This window comes from Strix uralensis, chromosome 23, assembly GCF_047716275.1.
Source record: "Strix uralensis isolate ZFMK-TIS-50842 chromosome 23, bStrUra1, whole genome shotgun sequence".
NCBI classification, from domain to species: Eukaryota; Metazoa; Chordata; class Aves; order Strigiformes; family Strigidae; genus Strix; species Strix uralensis.
This window is the reverse complement of record NC_133994.1, coordinates 5,376,759-5,400,233: the sequence shown is the minus strand read 5'-3', so window position 1 is coordinate 5,400,233 and position 23,475 is coordinate 5,376,759. Positions and strand designations below refer to the sequence as shown.

The window sequence follows — 23,475 nt, the reverse complement described above, 5'->3', positions numbered from 1 at the left end:
GAGCTAGGTAAGGCATTTGCAACAAATAATTTATTCAAGTAACAAGTTTATCCTTTTCTTTTTTTTTTTTTTTTGTGGTTGTAGATCATCTTTGGAAATACTTCCAGATTTCTAACTCTCACCAAACTGCACAAGGACTCAATTCATGCTTTGCTTCGACTGGGTGCTAAAATACATGGCATTTCTCTGGTCTCTTTTTGGCCAAGTGTTGCCCTCACAAAATCCAGTCATTGAGGTTGAATGTTCAAAATGGAAATACCAAAGTATCTAATTTTTTAACACTGTCTGCTGTCTTCTAGAGCCTTATGAAAGTTCCAGCCCAGGAGTTAAAACGGGAGTGGCTACACAGAATTCACAGAGAAACTGGAGTGAAGATTGAGAAACACTCATGGGCATGTTCCTGCAACATAACACAAGTCAGATCAGTAGGTGAGGCAGCTGAAGCAGTTGAAAAACTTGCTACTAGTATAAACTCAGCTGTATGAGGATAGCTCTTGGAGTTCCAGGACTAGGAAATATCCCCTAAACAAAGGAATCACCTCACCAATAAAGAATAAAAATGGGAAGATATTCCCTTCTGGGCACTACATAAGAATACGTTTCCTTTCCAGGGTACCAAAAGCAAAACAGGTGATCAACACCACTATACCAGGGTGCCCAAAGAGCTTTTCACAGTCAGTGATGAAGCGCCAAGGATGCACTTTGCAGATCTCTCTCTCTCAATTTTGCACACTACAGGTCCTGAGGCATAGGAATCAAGCCAGGCACAGGTAGAACACTGTTGCAGGGGAAGCGACTGTTTGACGTGCTGTTTAAGGGGCAGACCTCTGTGCAGAAGCTTCGCCCTTGGTCCCCCAGGGATGACACAGCCCCCACGCTCCTGAGAGCCAAGTCCAAAGACCAGATAAAACAACTCACCCTTTACAGTCACCACAGTAGATGAAGCTCACTAAAAGGACACCGATTCTTTTCTTCCCTCATTTCCTCCCCAGTTTTCTTTTACTGCTACTCCTGTCTGTCTCAGGTGGCCTAGCGTGAAAAAAGCTCTCCTTTTATGATGCAATATCTGGGACCAGGTGAGGCCCTGACTCTGCAGATAACCTGACAAATGGGCAAGAGCAGCTTGTGTTCTTATTGACATGCACGTGCTAGTAAATACCAACCTCCAGGGTATTCTCAGTAAACACACAGCCATCCCTAGCTTCTAAGATACACACACACACACACACACACACGCAAGCACTTGCTTTACCCGACACTGAACTCACACCTCACAAACAAATTATTTAACTACTCTATCCCCCAAGGAAGACAGTGATCATTTCAAATGCAGCTCCCTGCTCGTCTCTCACATACACGCAACGGCCTGATAGGTTAAATGCTGCCATTTAATTACAGTAATGGAACCTGCTATTTTTTGGTTCCCTTGAATCCTCTCTCGCTCTCTTTTTAAAACACATACAGAGTCATCTTTTAAACATGTATTTTATATTTCTGAGTTTAACAGCTGCATTCTCCTGGTTACTTGAAGAGCAGAAGCAATGATATTCTGATATTCTTCTCTATACCTCTGAGCAACTAGGCTTTTAAATGCTACATAAAAAGGAAGACAGGTTGGGGGAGATGCTCTACGAAGGGATACATGCTAACACTGCAGAGGCCAACCTGCCCCTTCATTTACTTGGATGGTTTGCGTTGATTTTATTGAATAAAACTAGCTTAACCTCTCCCACCCCCCTCAATGCAGCTGGGACCTGGAGAGGATAAACACAAAAATGCTTTGACTAATTTTACTGAAAATGCTATAAACATCAGTACATCACACTGACACTATGGCACAGTATGGTTATGTTTATATATACATGACTGGGAGTCAGAATTATTTCAGATCTAACTGTTCTTAATACATCTGACTCAGTTTCCCATCTAAAAGGGGGATGCTATTTCCTCCGTTCCCCACTGAGATTTGGAATTTGCAAACTGTTTGGAGAATGTAAAGGTCTAACGAAGAAGAGAAAACGTAATCAGAAGTACATTACATTAATTTTATAATCTTGCCATTCCACAAAAGGTGTCACAAGCTTAGTCAGTTAATATTTGTACTTTGAATATGCAAAGGGTATAGAAATATGGGATATACGTTTGTTAAATTCTTGAGCATGCTGAAAAACACTTCTTTTTTTCTTGCGTGCATTCAGGAAGGGGGCTGTAGGTGGCCAAAGACTAGAGGGTTTTACAGTTACTAATGTTGAAGGAGGACACGTAACACAGCATCACATGAGCAGCACAATAACTATTTGTGGATTTTACATTTTGTATTGCGTGGCAATTAGAAAAAAATCCAGAAGCAAGGTGTAAGTACTTGCAAGTCAAAACAAATTCTTACCTATGCTAAGGCCACAACACTCCTAGAAAAATACTCATATTACACCTGTCCTCAGCTTTATTTGTCCTCTAAATGTGAAAAGCTTATTTATTTGTTCCGTGGCAGTTGGTTCACAATCAGCCAGCCAGCCATGCAGGGATATTGCCCATCTTCATTCTCTGGTACGGATATCCACTGGTGTCTCTTAAGGATGGAATCTTAAAAGGTGAGGCAAGGCAGAGACAAAGACAAATTTAATTTTATCACCATAAAAAGGGACATTTCCACATGGGCAGCAAGGACATGAATATCATGTGTATGCGGGGGCGGGGGGGATTATAAACGCATTTTTGGCGAAATTCAATAAAGCTGATTCCACTGCATAAGGTCAGCAATTTACTTTTAAAAAATGATATGATTGCAACTTTTAATATAACCCATGTATTTGCTGCAAGATGCTCTAGAAGATTGTGTAATGTAACCACCCGACCTCTCCACAGGAGCAGAGATCACCCCATTTACCCTTTATTGTCTTGCTAAAAGCAATGCACATTTGCACAGTATGACAAAGTCAACAGCTTTTACTTCAGAGAGCCTCAGATTTCATTGAGAATGAATTCTCTGCCCTCCTCCTCGGGGAATGGAGTCTCGCCTGGACTAGGTTCCATCAGAAAGAATAGGAAAGAATGAACCAAAAACTAAATTCCCCTTTTAGCTAAGGAAAGAATGATTGTACTCCAGATTAAAATTAAGATGAAACAGTGCATAGCAGAAAAGCAAACAGTAGGATGTCATGTTCACGGGCACCCAGAACACAGTTTTAAACAGAGTAGAAGTGTTGTCTAAGAGAACCTAGAGAATTATCTCATACAGGAACTTATTTTATCTTTCCTAGCAGGAAAGTATCATTAGGTCTGAGATGGATTTCAGCAGAAGAGCAACACAGATTATCCTAATTACACTCCTTGTTTTAGCCCCAGGAGAGAAAGCTGTCTCTTCAGACTTAGAATACCAGGTTCATTCATAGAGCAGATCAGGAACTGAATTCCTTTACTTGCTCCAGGAAGACTGTGGGAAAACCCTGGGCTGGATGACCACGAAGAGCAAATTCCTTCTATCACAAAAATATTCTTATACAAACGTACATAGATTTCTTCAACTGTCTCAAGGTGAAGCTTGCTTCAAAGGTCAAAGCTGCAGGGCTGGATTAGGATTGCACGCAATCTGCCTGAGCATTGACAGTCTGACATTCTAGAGTTTGCAGCTTTCCCCTCCCATACACAGCTGACAGAAGTAAATTCTCAACCTCTCTGCAAGTGTAGCTTTTACTGCAGCAAGCAACTTCAAAAATCACACGCCGCAGCACCAAGAACTCCAAAACAAGCATATCAAAGCAGTTTATAACCATAGCTAACATAAATCTTACTAAGTCAATAATGCAAAAGTGGCAATTAACCCCATTTTACAGATGGGCAAGCTGAGAACAAGTAACTTGCCCAAAGCCAAGCAAGCAGTCGTATCTCAGATCTCCAATAGCTGCTCTTAGATTTTAACTACAAAAGTGACTTTTTTTCAGCACTCTGCATTTACTTTCACTTGAAAACATGATAAATATTTATTGTAAATTAAATATTGTAAATTAAATTTACAAATCAGACTTAGGGTCTGGGTCTTTTTTGTCCATCACTAAGGCCAACAATTTCAGGACTCAGAATATAACTGACTATTTTAACATTGCCTGTAATCATATTGGTTTTTCAATGCTACCAGGAATGGAAATATTATTTTTACAGTAAACAAGGCAGATATGACTCAAAACACACTCAGTGAGCAATAGGAGTTAATTTTGCAAAGCCATTTTTAACGGCTCTTTTACATTACATAGTTACTGTCAGATAGCCAAGTGGAGAGACATCATTAAACCCATGACATTCCAATTATTTGTTAAAATTAAGCTTACAACCAATATTTCATAGCATGCACAACTTCCTGGGCACCAAACCGGTCTGGTCCAATTTATCAATAATTTTCAAGCTACAAAAACATGGCAAAGGTGATTCTGGACTCTTCACTGAAATCATGAGGAACTTCTGTGGCCCAAAAGAAACCGGAGATGTAGCAGACTGTTTACCCAATACTCTAAATTAATCACCTCTCTTGTTCTGTGGAGTATAGATCTAAATGGTTCAAGATTACTGCAGGTTGAGCCTGAAGTGAAAGAGGGAGGATATTACCACTAATGTGACTTCTATCCTCTGTCATAGAACACATATATAGACGTTTAGAGGATGTAAAATTTGAGAGTTGCTTCCTCAATGTCTTCTTCACAACATCATTAAACATCAACCGGGTGCCTGTTGTGATGCACCTTCTCAAAACCTCACACAGAAACCAAAGAGAAAGTCACCAAGATGTTCATGGTTTTAATATTAAATAGCAGATCTTGTACCAAAACCTTTTAAAATAATCTTGCTTAAACCAATACACTGTGAAGATTAGTAGCCTTAAGTTTTCCATAACTGTTTTTCTTCTGTTCCCTTTAAACAGGCCCAAATAGGACTTTTCACCTCATGTTCAGCAACATACTGAGTTCAGAGGCAGCAGTCTAGAGTATTCAAGGCAAACATGCAAGTACAAACCAGTGCAAGATGACAAGCTTGTTGGAGCTATCCAGTAACAATGATGATATATTCTCCCGCTAGTGAAAAGCACTTTTATGAAAGAATTCTTTGGTTCCAAGCAGAGCTCTGCAACAACTTCTAGGACATAATTTTTTCATATAGAAAGTGTTTCTTCAAAAAACCCCAAAATGTTCTGGAGGAAAGTAATGATTTCATAACAATTCAAAAACCATTTTCCAAAATATTTTCACTGTAATATTATGGTACATACTATATTATTCTAACAATCTCTTTTATTATCAGTTACAATATTAAAGACTCCGGTCTGACGTGTCTATAATATTTCATTTTTTTAAAAAGTTTGTGATTTTAAATGTTAATTCCTATTTAGTACAAAAACAAATTTCCAAATCTCAGAAATTCCAATGGGATAGAAATGTATTGTTCAAACTAGTTTTGAGAAACCATTGAGCTATAAAAACCAATTGGTATAAAACAATGAAATGTACACCGAGTACAATGTTCTTCTGAAATAACAAAGTCACTTGTAAGTAACTATAGTTTCTATCAAATATACAAACACTTTTCTTAATCATCTGGCCATTACGAACATTAAAAGGTAGGAAAAAGAAAGGACTGCCTTCCTTTGTACACTGCATCACATGGCTAGTTATGCCTTAACTAATGTCAGGTGGTTTTCCGCCCTCTCGTGAATCACTAGTGGCTGAGACAAGAGTCAAAGATGAGATATGAACTGGTATCTATCTCAATTTGGATAGAGACTAAATATATGAATGATAGTGAAAGGTTTCTTCTATCAGCTATAAAGACTTTCTTCCAGAAACTCTGACAACTCCAAAGAATAGCCATCCCCAATTCCCCAGGATGTCCTAAGGTTGATCAGTTTATCACATTTTGTTAGCACTACTGCTGCAGGTCTCTTCTTGCCAAAGAAGCCAAGAAAATCCATAGAGTTCATGACAAGTTCAGATATCACAAACAGTGGTAAAATTGATGGGGGAAAAGAGTCAGCATGATGAATAGGCTGGTACTGAACAGCAAGTGACAGATACACAGATGGAAGACTGGCAGGACAGTCTCCTCACAGCATATGGATAGAGATTCTCAATCATTTTCAGGAAGAAAAAAGAAGGCAACTAATACAAAATACGGAACTGTGGAACTAATTTCTGGATCATAAGCATATCTATTCTTCTGGATTATGAGACCCAGCAGTGGAAATCTTCCCCGTGGGAAACACAGCAGAGTGCCAAAACCGGATGTGACCACCGATAACGCTGATTCAGATAGAAACTGTTGTGAGTTTGTTAGCAATGAAAGCATTCATTCTCTCACGCTTCCCTCTTCAAATCCCTAATAAGTTCCTTGGGAAACAACCAGATTTCCCCATTTATGCAGGATGGCATTGACCCAAAGCTTGGATGGGAGGCAACTAAAGAACAAACTGGTTGCATGAACAGGTGTAGGACGTATTTTTGTTTAACCTAAGCAAAATATTATAAGGCCCATTAGCTGTCTTTCAAAGTCATAAACAGAGGCCTAAGCATCTTTAGTAATTAAATATCCCACAGTGCTTTTCAAGAATCTTAGTAAAATTTTTACTCAGTAATTACATTCTCTATCCTTAAAGCTCCCTCTGCAAGATCACTCAGATAAAGCATTCTTCATTTCCTCTCCTAAAAAACACATAGTGATGTTAAGCAGCTGCTGTCCTCTACCTCAGAGGCGGATGATTTTTAGTGGGAAGCACAATAAGATCTAGATAACCCTATACACACCATCAAACATGCTCCATGCTGTGAAGTTTCAATGGTTAATAGGTACGATGTGCTCTAAGATCCTCAGATGAAAAGCATTATGAAAATGTAGAATGCACTGACTTCCATTTAACCTGTACAGTCATTTCTGTAGGTCTACACAAGCTGTTAGACTTCCTTTATGCTACCTGAACACCTGTTGCAAACTTTAACAATCGGAAAGCACAGCCCCCCTGGTTCTAGCTGTGCTAGTGAACTTTCTCTTACTGTGTGTTAAAAGTAATTTGTTCTAGATGCTTAATACACCGAGTGTATTTTTGCAATAAATTTTCGTTATCAGTATCTGAATTCCAGGTCTCGCTTGTAGCTTTGCAAGTGCAAGTGATGAGGTCTGTGCAGGCACTGGCGCTAGAGAACAAGTTACCCGACCTGCGAGTACAAAACAAGTGCTCACTCACACAATCAGTTGTGCAGTGCAGTCTTTACTCCTTTTCTTCATCATCTCTTAAATCCATATCCTGTCAGCAATTTTGAAGAGAAGGACAACTCATCTAGCATTCCTCGAATAGTCTACACTTTCAGCCTAATCACACATTCTCGTATCAAACGTGGTCATTTCTAGAAATAAGGTTTGGAGGGCATAGCAGTTTGTCCCAAACAGGTATTTTGGCAGCACAGGTTACTAACTATATTTTTTGTATGAGTTGTCACTGGACTCTATTGGCTTGCATTGTATTTTCTTTTCAAGGAAAAGCTTTGTAAAAACTGTTCGAGCTTCACTGAGACATGTTAAAGAATTAATTACAAAGTAAAGCTGAAGGAGAAAATTAATTCTGGAAACACAAGAGGTTACTTTTCTTTTCCTCCCTTTTCTGGAAGTGGGGGAGGAAAGGCAGTTATTTTCATCTTCGTGCTGGGGGCAGGAGTTGGGAGCTGTCCAGTCGATAACCTGGCCATCAGAACAAGGTTTGTAATTAAAAGGTCAGTGACCTGGAAAGCTGGGCCTCACTCTCAGGGCTTCTCAGTAATGACGGCGCTATTAAATTAAGACTGTTATGAAATCAATGCTAAAAAAGCTTTCATGGTAACGAGATTCCATTCAAGGACATGCAAACTGCCTCATGAAATGGACTTAAATTATAAAAAAGAAAAGTAATAAAAGCAGGTTAAATTGAAATCTGCTGAAGAATTTACTTTCTTTAAAGCCCTCCAGCAGTGGGCTGTGCCCCCTTCTCTCAGGTCCTCAAGGCCTCAACCCAATTGGGTTTCTTTGGCAAAGGAGAAAAGACAGGGGTTCAGCTTCCAAGAATGCAGAAAGAAGAAGAAAATCAAGTTTTCTACTGGAGATTCCGGGGCTGATGGCATTTGTTTTCATGGAACCAAGTGTCTTGGAGCTCTGATTGGGAAAGGGCATGTACAATTAAATAATTTATTAATCTCTACAGAAATCACCACAGCCTGGCATCTTGACACTGGCAACATTCGCTGGAACGCCGATGCACTGCAAAAAACTGCACAAGACCTACAGGAAAACCTTGTGCAGTAACTCACTTCCTACCAGCCAAAGTAATGAAAGACATTAGTAGATACAACATGTAAAAGGGCAATGCTTCCAACAACCTCCAACTCATCTCACCAAGCAAGAGTGAGACTGTTTTTGGAAGCATGTGGCCCAATGTTACATATATATACAAAAGACCAATCCAGGCAGCATATCTTCTGAAGACTGCCCAACCTTCTGGGTGAACACTTTCCCAGTATAACTCAACAATTATACATTTACTTGCCCTAATGTGTTCTCCCATCACCATAATTTCTGAGCTACTCATATGCTTTTGTCTGATCCCACAATCCCACTCTGGGAAGGCATTACTGTACTCGTTTTACAGATGAAGAGAACAATCAACTAAGAAAAAAGTTCTTCATCCAAGATTACACAATAAGTCTGTAACCTAGCAGTTTTTCCCTTCCCTGCCCCAAAAGACTAGCACCCAAAAAAGAGAGCTCCACATGCATAGTGAACTTCCATCCCCTTTCTCTTATCTTGCCAGAAGTTACAGATTCAGAGTACACAAAATTAACAAGCCACATGAGTTACCGGATGGGTAACTGAGCAGTACAGGACATCTGAGGCACAACAGTGAGATGACAGACACATTTCCACAAGGGTTTAAACCCCACATGCTGTCTAATTACTCCCAAGGCGCCGCTGATTCTGTGGCATGTCATCAGCAGAATCAGCGAGTTGGACAAAAAACAAACAGCATCTTTTTTTCCTTTCTTTTCTTTCAGATACTCTGAGGGGAAACAGCTGTTTTTCCCTTCATCTGAAGAAGTTCATGATAAAAAGGAGGAAATGTCATAAATTACACAAAATGCCAGTGTAAGCTTCAAAGAAAATGATAAATGATTCTAATAACTTCATGTTTCTCATTAATGCCTCTGTATTTGGGAGTTTAAAAGTGCTTAAGACAACAGAGAAATCTCATCCAACTTTTGAAAGACCTTTTACAAATCCAGGACACCCTCACTCTCCCAACTGTCATCAACAGTATCATCCCATGTTCTGGAGAGAGCAGTTCAGCAAACCCCTGACCTGCAAGTAACCAGGAAAACCTACTTTCAGCCTCTGCAGCTACTGTTTCACAAGAAACCAAACCCGGTGCAGCTGATGATCCTGCAGAAACTTTCATTTCTCACTGCACGAAATGTATTAAACAAAATCCAGTTCCTATACTAAATATAAAATAATATTAAAAGGAAATAAAATTTGATTGGCCTTTTTTTAGGAAGGAGATGCTTATAAAAAAGAAGAAAAAAAATATAATTCAAAGTGGAACCATCTCTGCAAGTTCCAGAAGTGAAATTTCTTAGGCAAAGTCGGGACTGTGGGACTCAAAAGCTCAACTGGAGCTAATGCTCCAGTCCTACCCCTGTAGCCCACAGGGGCTGTAGCTGGGATAGTGGAAGGCTCCTGCAGGGGTAGGGCACCCGGTCTTCTCTCTCTGCATTCACAGACACAAGGTGATCCACCCTCTCCACTGCAGGAGTTTTTAACCAGACTTAGTGGGGAGTCATAGACCTCTCTTGTATGGCTCCACGGAAGTAACCACAAAAGAGAAGTTCATACGTGGTGTACAACTATCTATAGATATGAAAATTCCCCTCCACTAAAATTCTTCTGGGGTCCATAAAAAGACCTTCTACTGCAATTTCTACTTTAAGAAGCATGGATTGGAGCAACTGTGAAAAAAATACAAGGGTACGTCAGTATTATTTCCTGCAAAGATAATTTTAAAAGAGACTCTTGTAACTGAAATGGTTTCTCTACAGAAAATGCTTTTTTGACTGGCAGTGAGGGCTTCTCTACCAAACAGCCTAACTATCTGTAAAATGGGGATAAATGTTACCATTGGGATGATAATGACTGTAGATCAGAGAGTATGGGGAGCAGCCTACCAAACTGTGTAATCCCTCATTTACTCAGGACTAAACTAGCCACAACATCTACATCTCAAGAATAATTGCCTCCATCTGCTAGAGCAGAGAGGTGCCATGACAGTATGTACCTTCTGCTCCTGAGCACTGACCAGAGGCCATGTCGTAAATTCAGTGGTCAGATTCCATATGGATGTATTTCTGGTGACTGTGGGTACAGGCACTACTGGACCCTGCTCCTTCCTATCTCCTACTGTTAAGTTTTCAAACAAACAATTAGCACAAAGGGAAGGAGGGCTAATTAACAAACAGGAACAAACAAATTTCTACCAAACCATTTCTGCTCTTTAGTAATTATTAGCCAAGTAATTCATAAGAAGTATTAGTCGGGCCACAGTTTCTCTGTGCCTCCATCTCCCCACCCTTCCTCTTCTCCCAGTCAGGGATTTATTAAAATTAAACAGATTAGATGGAGCTCCTGATACTAAAAACTGTTCAGCGAAGCCTGCGGTGGGGAAGTGCAGAGCAAACACCAGAGACATTTGTCTCTAAATTGCTCTAAATACCTTCTGCAAATGAAATTCTAACCCAGCTGTGTTGAGAGAGAAAATGAGGAATAACTGGTCATTGTCAGCACAGAAGAAGATCAGGCAGTTATAATATTGCACGATATACTGGGGGCTAAGGATCTCTCAGCAACAATAGATTTTGTATCAGGTTACCCCGGGTAATCAGCACAGCTTTTAGGCTCAGCTTTCCCTTGCTTCATTGCTTCGATGATAGAGTTGAAATCCCCAAGCTTTTATGATTAATTACTCCCCGTAGGTCCACATATTTCAAGGAAAAACTCATGGAGCACAGCGGCCAACAGGCTCCAAATTTTAATGCCATCCCGATGGCAAGGCAGGGCAAACAACATACCTATGTGATTGGAATGTTCTCTAACTGGCATGAGGACAAGCAGTGAGAGGATCACATCCGAAGTGGTGTACCCTTGTCATGACATCATTGCTAAAGTGCAAGACTGCCATTCCCTTCTAGGTCCTTTGCTATTCAAGATGAGCAAAGTGGTGCATATACTTGAACTCTCCATCTCATGACATCAGGTCCCAGGCATCTCAATAAACACTTCATAACCCCAAACCAAGTAATATATATTTCACAGGCTTCCCTACTTTTCAAAACTCATGATCTTTAGCTATAGAATTTGATGTACCCTGAAGTACTTAAGACTTCAATGTATAAGTGGGTCACTCCCCTCTAAAGTTTTGAGTTTGTATTTTCAGTATCATTCCAACTGCTAAAAGTGCTCCATAGTGCATGTAATTAACCCCGAGTAAGACTGTCCTTATTTACATTTTGCGGTAAGGATCTAAGCAATATGGTCCCAGGAGGGTAGCATAATATGGAGTGAACTTCACCTGAAATGCACTGTGAGTTGTGGACTAAAAACTTCAGAAAGGAAAAAAAACAACCAAAAGATAGTTCCGCTATGAGTCAGAAAGTAAAATAAATTCTCAGTAGGCAATGGCCAAAGTATGTTCCATCTGTCTAAGACGATATAGGATTTGTCAGGATCTGTTCTATCCCCGCTACAGAAAAGGGCTAAACTCAGTCAGTAGTTTACCATTTCAGCCTGAAAGTCATGTTGACCCCAAGCTTGACCTTAACCTGACCTTGTTTACTTTCACCAAGTCCTTCGCCCTTCATTCCTCTCTCTGGCTCTCTTCGGAAACATTTGACCTTTTCACCTAGAAGCTGGTCATTCTACAGCCAATGTCACTAAGGTTAGAACTGACCAACTAGCCCACAACTCTAAACTGTCCCCATTGCAGAAAAGATCTGATAATAGTTAACCCCCAAACTTCCAATGTGTCTTCTGTATTCTACAATTCCACATCTGGTGCCAATATTGCTCTAGTCAGTTTGGAAGAAAAGAGACTGATATTTCTTACAAACGTCAAACCTTTTTTTGAGACAGACTACTTGCTTTGTCCTTAGCATCTCATTTTCCAAGCAATACATTTTGGCGTTACGCTAACTCAAGCTCCCTCATTATCACTGAGACTTCAAACTTAAGAGTCCATACCTTTCTTCTTCAGAAATGCTCTTCTGGTTGCAAGAGGACTTTGGCGGACTCGTGGATTCTGTAAAAACTTCACTGCTGTCACAATCTGATGAGGAGGAGGATTGGAGAAATAGAAGAGAGAAAAGATCCAAGTTAGGAATGGTCAAATTCCTGTTTTACGTTATGCATTCTGTGCTGCAGAGTAAGGCATCACATCCAACACATGGAGATGGTCTGGAGCTGACACTGATCCAACTTTCAGAAATGGTTCAATGAGTATCAGAGTTTGTGGCTCAACCCTAATCAGACAGCACAATTATGGCATTTCAACCTAGAAGTTTCTTGTTGAATTACTCTTGGAGCAGCTCAACCTGTACAAAACTCCATTAAGATTCTTAGGGGTTTCTGTCATTTATATTGTCATCTTGTTACCTAAATTGGTTCCTACAGTTGAGGGCAACCGTGAGACAATGCATATGATGTGTAACAGTAGGCTTACGAGTAAGAATGCTTCCTTTCTATCTGACTTAAAGCTCCCTGAAAATTCTAAGAGATTAAGGCCTTTTTTGCCAACATTCTAATTTACTGAAAGCAATAAATAAACCTCAGCCTGGAAAAGAAGCAGCTTCACATGTTTTGAATCATGTAACAAAAATATCAAAAAAGTCACTTCTCATTACATAAATGGGTAGATGAGTAGTTAAATTTATGTTCCACACCAGCAGAAATCACAGATTACTTTTCTAAAGACTGACTTCTACATCCTTCTTTAAGGTGACAGAGCACTTAAAACAAACCACTCATTCAAACAAAGGGTAAAGTATGGGATAACACTCAATGGCATCAACGACAATGGCACTAGTTTTCTAGTTTTTTACATTTCCATTTAGTGCCAATGAAAGGTATTTGATTTTTTTCTTCATATGGTAGGTCAACTTTCCACATACTCTCCTATACTATTATACATGTTATTGTATGTTGCTGCACTAGTGATTCACTTTACTTTTATATAAAGACATCTGTTCTGATGTTTATACAAAGACATCCGATTGGGGCATCGGGGGAATGATGTGCCTGAAGTTAACAACACTTAGGAGATGGACACATCCATGTGAACTAGTGGAAGAGTCTACTTCCTTCCTCTAGGGCTAAAAATATCCATGCATATGCATGGAGGAGGATTTTCTCCCCAAACAGTGGCATAAACCTTCTCCTAAAATGGTGGTATCTGCTAGACCTATGTTAGGTAGATCTTGAAGAGTCTATTTTAAAATACAGTCTCCGGAATTCAGTTCCAGAAAGGTTTTCAAAACTTTTCACAGCAGAAAAGGAAGGCAAAAAATAGCACCACTACTGAAATCACTAAGTTTCACTTTGTGTTTGAATCAAACCCTTCGAATATGCATTTCTGGTCAGAGAGCAAAGTTCTGATGGGTTTAATGGCACTTTCAATGTACTCCTCAGTGCATTCCATCAATGTTTTTTTTCTTTTAAATTGCATCTCTTATTTCTTTAAATACATTAATCAGGCTAGTGTAGGCAAAACGGATCCATTGGACAATGCAATAAACATGAATTATCATCTATCCAACACGCATAATGGCTTAAAAATACATAATAGCAGGTGTAGTTTAAATGATTAGTTATTACACCTGTGGTGGGTCTGATTCAATTGGGGAAAATCATCTTTAATAGGTTAAAAGGTTTAGATCACCAGGCTTCCCTTAAAGTGGCTGTAGAGAGGGTATGATGGAGTACGCTGTCATTACTAATTCATTTAAGAAAAACATGGGGGATACAGCAAAGAACAGCATAAACGAGCGAATCCAATTTAAACATCAGGTAAAGCAGAAAACACCTTTTAAAAAAGCATGATAAATGAATTTGGAAGAGAGATGAAATTGACATATTTATTTTAACGGGAATTTGACAAAGTCCCAGCACACTTCAAAGTTGGGAGGATAAAATGAATGGGGTATTTTTAATTCTTTTCCTTTTCTTATTTTCCTTCATTTTTTTCCTTAAGTTTACATTCAGTAATTTTGAACCATAAAATACTATAGCAAAATACCCCACATAAAGTACACTTCGGTTTCATTTATGTGCACTTGATCTGTCTCCAGCTGAAATGCAGGTGACAGGCAAATCACGGATTTAAACCGTGCTGATATTGCTATGCCAGATGCAGAAATATAAAGCGCCCAAACTAATAACCTTAAGATAATATGCTGAATAAGAAAGATGCCCAAATGAGCAGACCAACAGATATGTGAACATATCAAAACCACTTTCCTTCTAACAATAATTACTTGTTTGTTTCTTAGAAACTCCTCAACGCTCCCTCCCACATTTAGTGAGCTAGAGACACAGGCGCAAACGGCCTGCAGACCTGAAATTCTGCAGGCTCTCATATTTAATTATCAGTTTTTAAGCATTAAAAAACCTGTAAGAAATAAGCAGTATTTTTCACTGTGCTATTTCAATCACAACCATGTGAACACTTTATTGATTCTAACCCTTTATTAAAACTTATTTTTGCCTTGTAAAAATGTAAACCTTTCAGTAGTAAATTTCACTCCAAAATAAACTTCTATTTTATCTCTCCCCTGCATCACTTCCTCCATTATTCACAATGTTTTTAATCTTAAAAAAAAAAAATAAAATTACAAGCAACAACAAACTTCATTAAAAAAAAATCCTGGACATGTATTCCTCCTCCCAGTAATCCCATGTTTCTCATATTCGGGTTTGCATTTACCTCTGAACAGTCCTCCTGTAGGCTGAGCTGAAACTTCTTCCTTTTTATAATTCATCTTGTATACAAGAGCAACTTATGAAGCAATTTTGGCCATGTCAAAATGCCAATATTTTCAACAAACATACACAAGAACTTTCCTACCTTCTATGGATCATTTTCTTTGCACAAACAAGGGCAACTGCAGTCCATAATTTAAACAGAAAAAGGAGGAGGAAGATGAGAAGACTTTGCAGTCCTGTGTATAGCCAAAAAAATCATGCAGCAAATAGCACTCTGACTCAGCTGGTAACATCGCTCCATACTATTTCTGTATCATTTGTAACACTTCTTCAAATTTTTATAGTATTAGGACACTGCCAAATAAAATGCATTTTATCACTACCCTAATTCCTAGATTGCCAGCACACACTGGCCAGCAAACTAGTTTTATCTAGTGGATCAGGTACACATTTCTCTTAACGAAAGACAGCGTATTTGGCTTTTAAAAGCAAGTCAACTCCATAAACTTGGTAGCCCACTACCACTTCTGCAGTGATAGGATACACAAAGACATATTTCTGACTGGGGGGTAGGAATCCTGCAGCACGTCTTGTCCTACAGTTTTGATTTTCTAATTAGAAGATGAATGTAACTATTCATGGATTATATTTGTGTCCAGCCAAATTGCATAAATTCAAGCCAAATATTCTGCTTCAATGTCAAAGATATAAAATGGAGACAGGAACTTTATTGCAGATGTTGTGGGAGTGCAGCAGGCTGGTGAAATTCTGGGCCAAAGCACAGCGCTTTGACGTTATAGCCAAGGTCCTTCATTCCTAATTTCCCTCCCTTTTGTGTCAATGGAGAAAGTAAAACCAGCCTTATTTCTTATTATGCTCAAAGCTGCAGGGCTTCCAATGAAGCAATCTAAGCTACTTTATCAGTTACTAGCATTAGAAAAATAAACCATGAAATTTAAAATACTGTGGCAAATGACCACTTTCTACCATCTCAAAAAAAACCCCAACCCCAAAACTCTAGTCAATTAACAAAAATGTAAAAGAAAATCACCTTCATCAATAAAAGTTGCACAGGATTTGGTAACAGAGTTCCACGTGGAAAACAGAATCAAAAGCCACCAGGAGCACAGCCTGTAAGAGCTCTAATAGATTTCCTAATACTGGGAACCCTCTGTAGGTTATTACTAAACAGCATTTGTTGATAGACTGAGACTTTGAGATGACCTGTGATGTAAAGGTTGGGTCTGAATTATACGTTGCAAGGGATGGTATTTTGTCTTTCTGAGTGGATCTGTATCTGTTTAAATGCAACACTTCTTTTCATTAAGCAGAGGCGGCACAGGCCATGAACTATGCACAGACAGTTTACATTACATGTGCGGAAGCAATCAACACTGGCAATATACATGACGTATGTAAAAGAAGTTGGAATTAATTTTTTTCCAGTGTATTAAAAAATAATAATATGGCAGTATCAACAAACACTCAACCTATTTCAGCCAGAGCAGAAGGCCACAGCTATAGGGCAAATGGAACTGATCAATATATTAGCCTACAGCAACACCCCCTCAGTGTACGGCTGTATGTTTGCAAGGCTCAGAAGATTAAATTGTCTGTGAAAGGTTTCTGCACTCCTACTCTAAAGGAGATACCCAGAATCCTGTTAACAAGCATCAGGCTAAAGCCAACTTACGTTTTAACAAGGGCTGACTTAAAAGCCTGGCACTGCACTGAACAAGAAAACCCCTTCAAACAGAAATGCTGCATTTTAGTAAGAAATCAGTGCTCTGCCAGGACTAACTTGACAAATATGGTTATCGGTGGCACACGGAAATAGTTGCAAAGCAGCTGTTAATCAGGGAAACACATCATAGAACGCTGATGCTAGCACTCATGAAAAAATGCAAGGGGCTAATTATGAAGCCATATATCTCACTAAAGAGGCACTGTTCCTTGAGATTCCAGGCAGAGCTCTCGCAGAGTCGGGGTCCTGGGACACTACGTACACAACGTTGTCTAACACAAGCTTCCTTCTCCCAGCACAAACCTTTTCCCAATTCAGTGTTCTGGGCCCCAGAATTCCTGTGAAATCCATATTTCACAGAAACTGCTTGTTATTTCTGAAGAAATTATCTGCAGGTCCGTCAGGAGGAAGGAAACACTTTAAAGCTCCTATAATTTCACTGAAATGTTGATGAAACCACACAGAACCCCAGGAATTATTTCTGTTGTGAGAGAACATAGAAACCTACAAAGTTTGGCAGATCTCAAAGTTGTATGGAGAAAAGTTTAAAAATGCAATAACAACAATAAAAAAACCCTCATGTAAAACAGAGCAAAGAAAAAAAAAATACAATTTAGAGCAAGATTCACAGGAGTCAGAACGAGAGAAGAACAAAGGCAAAGAAGAAACAAGCTTCAACCCATATCTGAGATTAAGAACCCAGGACTAACAGAATACAGCATAGTAACCAAAAAACGGTAATATAAGCTAAAAAGGAAAAAATCCCAGGTGCCGGAAACTCGGACGACTGCGAGTTCTCCGAATCTAACTCAAAATCCGCCGCCCGAGAGCAGCCAGGCAGGCCGGAACGCAACCCCCCGCCGCGTATCTCCCGCCCAGTCTCCGCCGAGCCCGGGATGCTCCCGGCTCCCGAGGCCAGCGCGGCGGTGGGCCCGGGAACCCGCGGGCGAGCACCGGGCACGGCCTGGGGCGGGGGGGGCGGGGGGCGCGGAGCCGGCGCGGAGCCAGCGCGGAGCCAGCGCGCCCCCTAGCGGCGCGGCGGCGGGCCCCGCGCTGAGAGGCAGGCTTCACCCGCCGGCGAAGCCCAAATTAAGTGTTTTCACTCAGTGGAAATGAAATGTTTTGCAAGATGAAACAGAAAGAAAATTGAGGTTTTAGGTAATTACTAGTTGGCATTTACATATCACAGGCTGGTTCAACACCTATTCATTTTCCTCTTTTATTTTCAATTTTTTAAAATTGCTCATTAAAATGAACACATGACAGGGACGGGGGGAAAAATTACTCTTCCTCTTTTTCCTGAGGACTACAAAATCCAGATCTACTTTAAATACATTTATCTATAATTATCACATACAAAAAAGCCTTACTTAATTTACATTAATAGGGTGACCAAAAAAAAAAAAATTGATAAAAGCCAGGAAAAATCCAAGCAGAGCTGTCTTCGTGTCATCTTGTTGTGCCTACTTAGTTCCAGGGACAGCCTCCCCGGAGCCAGGACCCTGCCACTCCCTACGCATGCTGGAATGAGCAGAGACGAAGCAGCTGAAAAACCCTGGGTGTACAGTGCTATCCTCTTCCCACCAGTTTCACCCACCAGCTCAGCGGTAGAGGCGTGCTTTCAGATGCTTTCTTCCCTTCACACTTTCCCCTCATTTCTTCTACAGTTCTCACTACAAAGAAGCGACTCCATATAGTTCCTATTCTCAACTTCTTTGTTCCAGGAGCCACTTCACACTTCCTCCAGCTGTTCATAAAGGCGTGACCTTTCCACCTTCTTTATTCACACAGAACCAGTCTTTCCTCACATAACCTTACCACTTCCAGGGATCCTGATCTGCAGCTCGAATCAGACTTACGCTCTCTTAGCTCTGTGGCCTCTCCATTCAGATTCCCATTGTTCAGTTAAATAAATATTTCCTATGCAAAGCCCTTAATTTTCCTGCGCCCTTCAGCTTTTTTTAATTTTAACCTTGTGAAAGTCTTAGTTAACCCCACAATGCATTCTAGGATACAATTTGTATGAAAAATGCTATATAAAATAAAGTTTTATTGTATCATATGTTAAGGACATAAAACATCCCTGATAGAAGTGTACAGGAGCTGACATGATAGACTAATATATTTTAAGGTCTATTGTGTAAATATGTATTTAGGGAATTCTAAAGCATGGTATTATTGACCCAAGTCTCTCTTAAAACACATTGATATATGGAGTAAAAGCCCTTATGAAAAGTAGCAACTTCGTCTGTGTAGTAGTCACCTTTCAAAGTGAAATATCTCTGTCATCTTCAGTTTTTTCTGATTCGATTTAAAGCATAGTGGACATCTTGACAAAATCTCTCTCTTTTTAAGGGGAATAATATTCAAGTAAAACTTACATGCATAAAACTAAAAAGAACAAGAAACTTTTACATGTGCTTTAAAAGAAATGTACAATAACTATTTTTATACACAGAGAAAATGTGCTATCTATGTATTTTGTTATTTCAGAAAGAAATACACCTCCAAATGAGACTTGGTAACATGAGGTTTAACACAATACAAACTGTTATGGGGAAGTGCTAAATGCTGGAAAAATATAAGAAATATGAGCAGAAGAGCAAACTAAATGTATTAAACTGATAATGCAGCCACGATAAATTTTAAACAATGAGTAGCATGAACCTTTTTTCTAGAGTTCAAACATTTTAACTTTTTATTGAAAAGATACAATCTCACATTCAGAGGAGACATAAACTTTAAAAATCCCCTTTTTGTACTTCTCCCGAAGCTTAAGTTGCAAGCTTCCTATAATCGCCAGTACCACCAAAGAAGGTATTGCAGCAAGATGAACAAGACGGGGGGGAAATAATGCTTGCAATCCAACTGGCAGCAAATTATTTGAAGTTCTGTTTACATAAAAACAGCAATAACCTCAGTGCTGAATGTACTGGATCACTGTGGATAATATATGGCCTAGAAGGTCAGCGCCTCATGCAAGTAGGTAAGGTATCTAGCTTCCAAGTGTGGGTGAAGTCAGTGTGCCATGATAAGGTTAACAAACTGATTCAACAGGACCTAAGAAAGATGCCAGAAAGACGGTAAAAGGTCAAAACTTATTAAAGAGAATCTGATTTTTATAACTTTTCATGACAGTACCCAATTTATACATCTTGCTTCTCCCTTCTTACAGAAGAAAGCTTAGGGATCACTGAGGCTCTGTGCTGTAAAATTAATGCAAGTGTCAAGCTGTTGAGCTGAATCACTCCAAAGGAATGTAATGACTCAGTGTCCAAGATGCTCACTACAGCAGAACTAAGATCATTCCGTGGCTCTACAACTAAAAAAAAAATACATGATACAGCTTTCAGTGTAGTGGATGGCAGCACCTCCAGCTCTTACCTCTTTCACTCCTCTCTCCATATTGCCATCACTGAAGAGTTCAAATACAACAGCTTTTGAAAGAAATCTCTTTTACCCTATTATCTTCACATGTGCAGAACGTAAAAAAACAATGAAGCTGTAATTTATTACATTTTCATTCTTTTAACTGCAGGGCAGACAAGGACTGCTGGAGGTTCATTCACATGCTAGGGAGCTAGAAGATGACGTAAGGATAGGAAGTCCATGTCACATCTAACAATTGTGCCTGAGTACTTAAAATCGCTGTTGAATGGTAGACTCCAGAAGGCTAAATCAATCAAAGAGATGCACCAGAACAGGATCATTGTTCAGACTTACTTAGATCCTTCTAATTCCACAGTCAAGGGACTGGAAAATACTGGTAATACAATGGTTTAGATTTAGTGAAAGAGGATCGAAAGTAGAACCCATCTGTGGAAGATGCTATAAAGATGTTTTAGACTGAATGACTCAAATGGACAGGAAAAATCAGCAAGCTATTATTCTTTGAACCTGCTATTTCAAGAACCCCATTTAACAGAATTCTTAATCCACGGGAAATGTAGATTAAAAACTGAGTGTTCTCCTTGCAGCAACAAAACCCCAAACAACTAGGGGTGAAGTCAGGGGGCTATGATGGCATTATTACATGGAAGACCTGAATGACTGAATAAGGAGATACTGAAGGAAACTACTTGGATTACCAGAATCTAACAAACAAAAGGTTTCATGTTGGAAATATTAAAGAAGCTGGAGATTGTGACAGGTGTGCAATAAATCATGCAAACCACAGCAGTTGGGAAGTAACAGCAAAAGAAGAAGGACTTAAAACACTGAAAGACCTTTATGCAAATTTCGTATTTTACTTAGAGCTCTTTGGGACAAGAATCGTCCTTACACTCTGTATTTGCACAGTGACTGGTGCTGGTCTGCAACTGGCCTCCTAGACATTTATTACAACACAAATAATAATAAAGACTGAGCAGACCATGCACTTTGTTCCTGCTGTTAATTGCCCCATTAAGGGAAAAACTAAGTAAGGGGCAAGAAATCTGATTGGCCAGAGCTGCCTAGTCTATGGGGATTGCAAGAGGAATAATTTTATAGATTCAAAAGCAGCTGCGTCCCTTGTCTTTGTCCAGTTCTCAACAGAAAGAAGCTCACATCACAGAATTTCTCCTTCATATGTAGGAACTTGCAATGAGCAGCCTCAAAAGCAACTGAGCTTCCCCTGTCAACTCTTAGGATGCTTCCTCTACAACAGGAGTGAAACAGAATATAAGGGCAAACATGAGGAACATTTCCACTGTAGCTGTCCATACCATAAATATTCTGCAAACAACGGGTCCACTTCATTTTCCCCCGGGGTCAATTTGGCATTTTGCATGGATGTTACATTCACTACTTAAAGAAACAAAGCATATAGGCATCAGGACAAACTCAAGATGCTGCTCAACCAGTACAGCACTGTATGTACCAAAAAATCACCGGTACTGATCACCAACTCCTCTCTCTTGAAACACTTCAGTAAGAGCCCACCATCCTAAACTGAATTAAAATGTCCAAGAGAACTGGTTCTACAGAGAATCAAACCAGGGTGCTCCTGCCTAGTTCCTACACAGAAATTTGGGCCCAAACCAGAAAAGCCTACAAAATCAGAGATGGTTCAAAATGGCACTTCTACTGTTTTTTGTTCTCCTTAAACCTTGGCACAGCCAGCACATGTCAGGGACTATTATAATTATACTCTTTACATGTTGAAAAATTAATAAACAATTACTCACTTCAGGAAAAAAAAAGGAAGCAGCCGTTTTCTTGACAAATGCTGCAGAAAGCATCAACAATCTCTCTGAAATCTGGGTCCACACCACAGCAAGGGACTAACACCAATGTAAGAATGGCCACTGTTGCCACGGAGAACTGGCACAACTGAAAGCTTGAGTCTGTAATGTTGCAGTATTGTCAGGACAGTGCACCTGATCCATAGGAGCTACAAGGCATTTTTTGTATCTTTGTAACAGAAGAAAGTAGATTCAGTCTGTAATGCTGCTTTGGCCCAAGTACAGGCTGTTCAATCAATTTCTATTAAGCCACAAAGTCCAAAATTGGGGGTGTTTCAAATGCACTAGTTTCAATCCTGCTAGGCCAAAAAGAGCTTCCACACTGCTTTCGTGGCTGGAAACTAAGGGTTACCTCTACTGCGGTAGGAAGTCAAGCTCAGCTTCCCAGGAAACCATGAGAATGGTAAAAAATACGCTCTTTCCTGAACAAATAGGTGAGACAGCAAACGTCTGGGACCTCGATAAACTCTTACTGAAATTTATTTGCAGCCTAAAACTTGAGTAAAATCTGCCATTCAATTAGTTCTTCCCTAAAATATTGGCAAGTTCTATACTAACTTCCTTAAGAATCCAGGGGGAACTCAGGTGCACTTGCACTGAAAGGCTTCCAATTTTCTTTTAAAAATTAAATAAAGTTAAATAAATCCCACATATTCCTTTTTAAGCAGACCCATGCTACTCAGTCTTCTCCCCACCTTAAATCAATGGTAACCCAATTCAAATGCCTTACAGCTCTGTCTGAGAACTAGTGGAGAGATCAACGCTTTTTATCTTAAGGATTATGGATCGCTACTTGGCTGACTAACATACCCAGCAGCCCATTAGAAATACCACAAAGGGCACGCTGTTTCTCCTTCCACCCCTCAGACTTGAGAAAGCAGCATATAAAACTTCACCCCTTCACGTTGTAGTTCTTAGCCTGCCTGCCTTGTTTCATACTCTAAACATACCAAGATTTATTAACCTTTACAGTAAAAACAAATAAAATAATGATGAAGTAAAAACACAGTGATGTAAGGGCTGCAGCTAGCACCGTTTATCTGTGGAAATCCAATTAGTGCTCAAGTGGCAGAGATACCTGGAAAAGTGCTCACAATCAAATCAAAAAATGATACAAAAACATTAACCTGATGGCTAAAAACTCCACATTTAAACATTTAAAGTAATAAAGGTGCTTTTATTGAGTATTTTCTATATTTCATTAGGTCCCAAATTGACGAGGAGCCCTAGAGATGCATTTCCTGGGCTTTTGGATCCTCAGATCAAATGCTTGACTTTGTTGTTGTTGTGGTAAAACAAAAAAAGGAAGAGTGTTTCTTGCTAGAATGGCAAACTTCTTTCTGCAGTAGCAACTACAGCAAAAATTGCATATGCAGGAAATGCTGAGAAGCTTATGAAGATCTTAGATCTGACACATTCATTCTGTACTCACCATGACGCGAACAGAAATGCTGTTTGAATTACTTTTGCATGTAAGAG

General features: G+C 39.6%; 1 protein-coding gene across 1 annotated transcript in view; it reads right to left on the bottom strand.

The window, feature by feature from the left end:
- The window catches only part of PEX14 (peroxisomal biogenesis factor 14), a 79,568-nt gene that overhangs the window by 29,426 nt on the left and 26,667 nt on the right, over positions 1-23,475 (bottom strand). Inside the window, exon 3 of the mRNA XM_074893203.1 lies at positions 12,292-12,376. Within this exon, the coding sequence (XP_074749304.1) occupies positions 12,292-12,376 (85 nt within the window). The remainder of the gene's footprint in view (positions 1-12,291; positions 12,377-23,475) is intronic.